Source organism: Cryptotermes secundus, unplaced genomic scaffold (genome assembly GCF_002891405.2).
Source record: "Cryptotermes secundus unplaced genomic scaffold, Csec_1.0 scaffold181, whole genome shotgun sequence".
NCBI lineage: Eukaryota > Metazoa > Arthropoda > Insecta > Blattodea > Kalotermitidae > Cryptotermes > Cryptotermes secundus.
The window spans coordinates 3,731,999-3,740,480 of NW_019723906.1; the positions used below are offsets into that span (position 1 = coordinate 3,731,999).

An 8,482-nucleotide genomic window follows, 5' to 3' on the forward strand; every position below is an offset into this window, starting at 1 on the left:
GGTAGCAAGCACTACCCGAGTTCAATCTCCTCTTAATTTCCTCCTGAATCAGGTTTCGATCTGTTATCGTTGTTCCCAAATATCTGAACTGTGCCACATTTTCAGAACATCTGTTTCCTATCTTTATGTCATGATTTTTCCCTGTATTTTGGTGACGAGACAGTAACAGGTACTTAGTATTCTCTGTGTTTACTTCTACACCAACCTCTTTAATTTCGTCAATTAAAGTTTGTGTGTTTTTCTTTATGGTATCTATATTATCACCCAGTAGATTCACATCATCGGCGTAGACCAATAGCTGATGTGTCCCATTTAATTTCAGTCCCACCTGGTTTCCCTGGACCTTCCTAATTGCATATTCTAAGGCAAAGTTGAAAAGGAGTGGCGATAAAGCATCTCCTTGTTTTAGACCATTTTGGATAGGAAATTTATCAGACAAATATTTGCCTACACGGACTACAGACACACGGTATAAAATCATCAGACAATCGATATACATTTCTCTCAGCCAGCATGTTGTTATTTTCCATCAAGAACAGCAAGTGAGATAGATATTAGCGTTTAATTTCGCGGTCATGTATGAAGACCCAGTGGCTTTTCATTCCTGAAAGATAGGGCTGTCCAGAATTTTTCTAAAATTGACAAATTTAATTTTTCCCATATTATTTTGCAAATGAATCACTGTGCAGATGGAACACACATTGAACCCGCGAGGTAAACGGAATCCTGACGATTGTTTCACATAGGACTGCATCAACTTAATAGTTCTGCCAAATGCTACGAGAAAATTCCAGCCCATTTATTAAATTTTAATTTCTCGCACTTCGAAAAGTCTGATATTTTGAGATTCTAACGGAAGTTATTATTAATATTAAAACCATCCACAATGTTGCGCCGCATAGTTTTGTCGATACATTGCAATACTTTAGATGACCAAGCTGTGTCTTTCTTCAGTGCCTAAGTGACCCTCACACTCGACCATACAGAAGCAGACAGCAGGTTCTTCTGAAATATTGATGCCTATCTAACACGGCAACACGTCTCAGAAAACAATAATTTTCAACGTTTCTGGCCCGGAAATGAATAGTTTAAGAGAAATGAAACTGTCGGTACTGTTGAACACGAATCTGTGCCATGTTTGTTGAGCCCACGAGGCTAGAAGTATCAAAATATTTTACTGCAACAGCAATGTGAGGCAGATGTGTTGTACGGGATAATCGAACGTAGCGCGAATTTGGAACAGGGTAAACCTAATTATAGAAGTAAAACATTAGTTCGTGGACTTTATCCATCGTCCTCCTTTATCTGAAACTCCGTCCAGCTTTTATTTAAAAACACAAACATCTCGGAGACTGGATTCTGTCTCCCGACTGGAGATTAACTGTACAGTACACTGTACACTGTACATACGAGCAACACGCAAGATCCACACACATTGTAAAAAATGTATTATACTAGGTAAGCTGTACCAACTTTGTCACTTGAACAATACATGCCGGCATTAGGAACAGTACGTAATATCTCGAGGGCACGCGGTAGTGTAGTTGGTTGAGGCACTATGCTTACAAGCCGGAAGATCGCGGGTTCGTGGGCCGATGAAGTGGATTATTTTCAATTTACCTTATCATTCCAGCCGCACTATGGCCCAGGGGTGGGCTCAGCCTCTTAACAGAATTGAGTACCAGGATTCTTCATGGGGAGTAAAGGGCGGCCGTCTCGCCTTACCGCCATCTGTGAGCCGATTATCTGGTAATTGTGGGAGCCTCGAAGTCCCACAAGCCTATTGGCTTTCACGTCCTGTTATATGGATAGCTTTGCTTTTACCCCTAATATGTTTCTCTTTCTTATTAACAACTTTGAACTGTACAGTGAAATATCTCTGTCTCAAAAACCGCTTAGAATAGGACACATGTACGTATACAACTTCTTGCTTATAATGACCCATATTTGGACTTCCAGAATACTGAAATTTCCCCCTGGGACACTCTGTATACAGTGTGACTAGCTTGGCTAAAGTAGACTTTCATGTGCAATAATTTGACAGTAAGAAAATACACCAAAGGAAGCAAAGATGAAATGGTTAATTTAGTAACATTCCTCGCTAGAGAATACTGCATTCCCCTCAGATTGAAATGTAATATAAGATTTAAATTTAAACTAATTGAATGATATGAGAACATCCTAACCCTATATCTGGACAACACTAACAACATGACCGCACATCAGTGCCGTCTCTCATGGAATACTGTTACTTCAATTGTCACACAGTTTGGTTAATGACCAGTATCAGAACCAGACAGAAAAATAATGTTCTTGTATGCATCTTCTCTCCGCAGGAAACTGACGCGATTTCATTATGGCGGTCAGCTGGAAATCATGTATATGCTTGCCACCGAAAACGGCTACTCTTTTGATTGCCATGTACTACATCGTAAGTAATTGGTGTGTTATTAACTTCCGTCCACAGCACACAGTATTGCCACATCACATGCATGTGTGTTGTCAAGGGACTCCACGTGCATGACAGCTAGAAGCCAGAGTAAGGGGACAATTATGCCTTTATATTGATCAGCGTGGCATGTCCGGAACAAGAAGGAGCTATATTGCTACACGAGTTCCTATCGGAGACACCTGCCCGTTACTCTTAAGAACTAACGAAAGAACGTGTTAGTAATTGACGCCTGTGGTAGGCTGCTTTAGATAAATTCAAACAAAAATAATGACTTTATAAAGAGAGATTTTATTTGTCTTTCAATTTATATATGGAATAGGTTGTGAGGATGTTGATTGGGTTCGTATGGCATAAGATAGAAACATGTTTGTGGGCTCCTATGAACACTTTTTGAGAGTTTTCAGTTCTTTGAACACAATTTCCTATGTTGCATCCAAAATCTTAACGCACTAACTTCCATTGATGACAGAACTGAAATTCTCAGAGGAATGCTTAAGAAGAGTTCTATCTTCGGATATATAACGATATGTAGTCTGTTGAAAGCCAACCGACGTTTCGGAGAAACATATCTCCATCTTCAGGGTCCAAGTACAAGCCAAGCAGAAACCAGCATGAACCAGATAAAAAGTAATGTTCTGATATTAGTAGTAAGTTATGTATAATGAAATCTCTTTGAAGAAAAGTATTTAAATTAAAGAAATCCAGTAAATGAGACAATGAAAGAACGTCTGTAGTATGAAACTTCCCGAATTTATAAGCCACAATCTGACGTGGAGGAGCAGACTTCTCTGTAGCCCCTCAGTATATGTCAACTCCGGAAATTTCATCTCCAAAAAGAAAAGCCTGCTATCTGCTTGTTGATTTCCTGTTTCGCTTATTCTTTGACCCTTGGGGTGGAGGCGATAGATTCCTTCGAAATGTCAGTTCACTTTCAACAAACTATTTCCCAGAAGACAGAAATCATCATAACTTCCATAAACATTCTCTACACGTCTTGCACCAGAGCACTAATTGTGTGTAGTGTCCAAATTAATGACAGTGATTGCTCGATAAGGGGAACATGGGTGGGTCAATAGCTACCCAAATTAGCGTTACATTTCACAGAGAACACGTACACTTGCATGTGTTGTATTCGATGTTGGATATGGTGCGGTTGCTTGTCGTCACGAGGTTGGGGAAGGGATTGCATATAAACTCTCCCGTTATCGATAAACTACAAGGATTTCAAACATTAATACCCGAAGCCAGTGAGAACTGGAAGAGAAAAGACTATTATTGAGGAATGTTACTGATAGCAACTTTATATTAAAAATTCCTCTTTCAAGTTTACTCCTTACGCAGACCAAGTTACTGGGGGAATCAATTTCAGTGTTTCGTGGAAGCAGCTACTCTCTAAGTGACAGGCTACCAAGGAAGAAAGATTCGTGTATCTAATGCATCTTCCCCAGAGAGAAAAAGAATTTATAATAAGTAGGGCTGCGTGATAGCTCCAGTAAACAAACTGTTGTAATGTAAAAGTTGCATATTAATTTCTTTACATGATTTTAAATTTAAGGATGTGCTTTTAAATAATGTATTTAAAAATTTGTTTACTTGTGCGATGAGTGTGGGACCATTCAAAGGGGTTCAAATTGAAGATCTGTAAGTTACAGTAAATTTAGGCAAAATTATCTCTGTGCTTAATAAATTACGCACTATGCGATAAAGGCATATGGAGGAGTGTATAGTTTCACCATTCTTGACCTCAGCACTAGAAGGAGAAGAGAAATCAGCTTCACACTCCGACCACTTGATCCCTGGGGAAATAATTCGCAGTATCCTTTGGACAAGAGGTTATACGTGAGCCCCAGAATCGGCTTGGACGCTGTAAAGAAGAGAAAAATTGTGCACCTGCTGGGAATCGAATACCGGCCTTCCAGCTCATAACCCGTCTCTATACCGACTGAGCTATCCCCACTAGTAAATTACTGTAATTATGACTGATATAAATTTTGTGTCTTTCCTACATCAGCTCTATAGTATTTATATAAGGTATGTCATGTTTACGATCGCTTTGTGATAATATAAATATCATTATCAAATAAATTTTGTTTCTCTCAATTTATGGGTAATTTTTGAGTGTCAATGACTAGACAATATATAATTGAAAAGTAGGATAATAGATGAATTGGGAAGGATTTAGAGAAAAGTGATCATGCATTAGTAGAGGTACTATCCCAGAACTTCCTTTGACGGACTGAGAAATGTCATTAAAAACGTCAGGATAGTCTGCGTCCCGGTCGAGATTCGAACGGAGTACCTTCCCGTCCCCAACAACATGTGTCCATGGCATATTCTTGCATGGTATTTCTTTGAGATCCAGTTTAATATTTTTTCCCCCATTCACAATTTTGTGTCCCAAGTAATCTGTTTCGATGTACGGATCGAAGATTGGATTGGAATGGGGAAGTCGAGAAGTAGCAGCTGTTTAATGTAGTTAGTTTCGGCTGGAGTCCAACTGGGTCCACTCGGCATGGCGGCCACTGATTGGCCTATTGTAGTCTGCCCTGGATAATTATGATGATGGAGAATTTGGTGGAATGAAGATTGGCAGGGGAAACCGAAGTACTCGGAGAAAACCTGCCCCAGCGCCACTTTTTCCACCACATATCCCACTTGACCAGACCTGGGATTGAACTCGGGCCGCCGCGGTGGAAAGCCAGCGACTAACCGCTTGAGCTATGGCGCGGCCCTGTCTAATATAGTTGGTCTGATTATGATAAACTAACACTTCGGTTCTTTTGTTATTAAAATACCTTAATTTCATTTCGGATGATATAATTGACGTCCGGCCGGTCACAGTTGCCGCGCGGTCTAAGGTATGAAATGTCTTCGCTCGGTAGCTGGGATCACGGGTTCGAATCCGACTCAGGGCATGGATGTTTTGTGTGTGTTTGCGTTTATTATGTGTTTGTGTTGTCCTGTGTGTAGGTAGCGGCCTTGCGACGGGCTAATCACTCGCCCAAGGAGTCCTACCATATATGAAAGAAATTATTACGGAACTGAATGAGAGGCCTGGACTCTGAGTGGGCGGAAGAGCCACTGAAAAGAAAAAATTGAAGTTCAAGTTTCTTTCTCCACCAACCATATTTCGATAAATAGACGAGGCAAGATTTACACGAAATCTGCAATTAAACGTGGAAAATGAGATAACAATCGTTACTTTGCAGAACTGCAATCTATTTCTATCTGAATGTACTTATTGGGTTCGGTAACTTAAATGATTCACTTTGTCTTATTTCAGATACTTTCTGTTACTGTAACAATTTTCGCAAGCATTGGCTACAGTGTCCTAACACCGATAAATATGATGAAAACAGAAAAGGGAAGAAAAGAAGCCAGCGAAGGGGATGAAGTACTTCTGGAGGGCATAACATGTTCGTACTCCAATTCCTGTCCAATTTGTGACATAATTAGAGACTATGATGATAAAAATTAAGATTCTAAAATTGTCATCCGATGAAATAATAATAACGTAGGGATATATAAAATAATACTTGGAATTTAATTTTATTACTTTCTGCTATGTGATACTGGGTAATCCGATACAAGTTCACGGAGGTTTCGGAGGAAATTACTTCCTCCATCTTCAGGAAACAAGAACCAAACACTCAGAATTACTGGGTTTTTGGACGTTGTCCATCGCCCGGTATTCCAAAAACTAAATAATATGTTTCGGAAACTGAATTTTTTTCCTTCATCAGGAGAATGGATGAGAGACACACACGGAGACACATCCAGATTCTGAACCATATTAAGTTTCTTTTGAATACCGGGAGATGGACGAAGTCCAAAAACCTCGTAATTCCAAGTGTTAAGGCGAGGGCACGCAAGGAAACTGGCAACCGCAACTGTTATCAGCCTGAGTTGAACACATGTTACTGAATAGAGCAGCGCAAACTGAGGAAACGTCAAAGCAGTTTCTTCACTTTTCGCTGCTCCATTCAGTAACATGTGTTCAACCCAGGCTTTTAACAGTTCTCGGAAATTTCCGTTGCCTTGCGGTTGCCAGTTTCCTTGGCGTATCCTCGCCCTTGTACGCCATAGTTAGAAACCTTAAAGTCTTCCAGAAACAATCAGAAAAAAGAGCCGCATCCCTGAAAGAACTGTCTTTTCTTTTCCTTCAGGGCGTACATAAGGGGCTCCAATGAACTGCTCAAAGGGGACCTGTCTTTCAAATAAGTTCCACTTTTCTCTTTACAGCTGCTAAGATTCTGCTAGTTACTCTCATCCTGACCAGCGTTCTCTGCTTCCTGGCAAACATAATGATGATTGTTGGAGTCACACAGGTCAGTATAATATCTGCGCTCGCCTTGCCATACATGCAGCAGTCAGTCGCCGGCTTCCCGTCTCTGTAATCTCAGGTCTTGTCGGTTTTATGGTGGATGAAGGGGCACTGGGACTGATTTTCTCCAAGCACCTAGGCTTTCGCTGCCAATTCCTGTTTCGCAACTTTTCCACTTCCACGGATCATGAAATATCAAACGCAAAATCTTACATCTGTTAAAATGTCAGAATAAACGCTGACAAAGATCCATACCTGGTGTGGGACTCGAACCCACAACCGTAGTATTTGAGCGGACGAAGACTGTTCGTAACTTAGACCGCGCGGTCACTGTGACCGGCAGGGACAACTTTACCTTTATTTTCTGAAGTAGAGATAGGGGAGTAATTTTAATACTTATCTTGTATGCTGTGAACATGTGAAAATTGTGATTTTTACTTCTTTGTAGCTTTTTAATGTATAAAATTCTCATAGCAGACAAGTGTGAGACACGTTTCAATGTCTGCCTTTTGTTGTTACAGGATAAGGCACAGTGGATATACCTGTGGATTAATGCGCATGTCTTCATTCTTGGGGCACACATCTTGGTTTGCTTCTGCAATATGTTCCTGGAGTTGCCAGATGAACTGCAGAAGAAATGCTCCATTTATGGAACCGTCGCGAACATCAGTAAGTCGGGAACGTCTTCTGAATATTATATACCTGTTCAGTCCGTACCTCACAGGAAATACATTTCGTCTCCTCTACGAAGACCAACCGGTTACTGCTGTTTAGGGAAACAATCTCTGTTTATTCCATGAACCATAAGAAGCACACAAAGACACTGTGTGGGTAGAATGCAGAGTTTATTTAGTATGTTAAGGCAGGTGGTGCATGTAGTAGCCGCTGGGCTTTACAGCCTTAAAATACATTTAAAATATAAATTCCTGGTTTACACGGTTTGGAATTACATGAATCCATAGATGCACGGAGAAACAAATACAGTTTTCCTTTTATGTAAACAGTCTATGCACTTTTACTTCTACGGTCATTGGTACTGGACACATAGGGTTTATGTATTGTAATATATTTTAATATGGTTTTTAGTCATGCGTTGTATTATACATACATTTACTCATATAAATTTAAGTATCCATTGAAGTGAACGTAAGAGTAATAAAAAATTTATGCAAAGAAATAATAGCCTACTTTCCTTTGACATGACACGGACTTCATAGAGAATGACGAGTTCAACACCACTTCTGTTGTTGCATGTGTATTAATTGCCGGGGTAACGTTTTCGCCGAGCAGTTGCCTAGCAACGATAAGGGTATATACATACAGACACGCAGACCGACGGGGTAGATTTATGAAGTACGCCGTTGAGATGAGCTCAGACGTCATGGTATACAGACCAAGTTTCATAAACAGTAGTTCAGGCATTCAGAAGTTGATAACTTTTGGGTAGTTTTATGTTTCCAACACAACGGAAGTAGGCTGAAAGTGTGACGTATTTAAGCATTGTTGGTCTTACACGGTTTTTAGCTTACACGGAAACGTTCAGAAGGAAATAACCTGGTAAATTTTGGTCTTACCGTAAACCTATAGTAGGAGTCATACAGACAGGCATCTGTTTCGTACAATTTCAAAATGATCTGAGACGTGGAGATATTTTGTCTGCACCTGAAAAAATAATGACTCAGTTTTTGACGGCAGTGAATTATAAG

The 8,482-nt window shown here is 40.1% G+C and overlaps 1 protein-coding gene across 4 annotated transcripts in view; it reads left to right on the top strand.

Annotated features, from left to right (window-relative positions):
• The window catches only part of LOC111862005, a 24,151-nt gene extending 16,208 nt beyond the window's left edge, over positions 1 to 7,943 (top strand). For 2 of the 4 annotated variants that reach the window (XM_023847035.2, XM_033750530.1), the window contains exons 2-5: positions 2,337 to 2,431; positions 5,736 to 5,868; positions 6,695 to 6,780; positions 7,298 to 7,942. In XM_023847035.2, the coding sequence (XP_023702803.1) occupies positions 2,357 to 2,431; positions 5,736 to 5,868; positions 6,695 to 6,780; positions 7,298 to 7,576 (573 nt within the window). In that variant the 5' untranslated portion in view covers positions 2,337 to 2,356 and the 3' untranslated portion in view covers positions 7,577 to 7,942. Of the gene's footprint in view, positions 1 to 2,336; positions 2,432 to 5,735; positions 5,869 to 6,694; positions 6,781 to 7,297 lie in introns of all 4 variants that reach the window. The other 2 variants (XM_023847034.2, XM_023847036.2) reach the window with 2 other exon arrangements.
• The last annotated feature ends 539 nt before the right edge of the window (positions 7,944 to 8,482 follow it).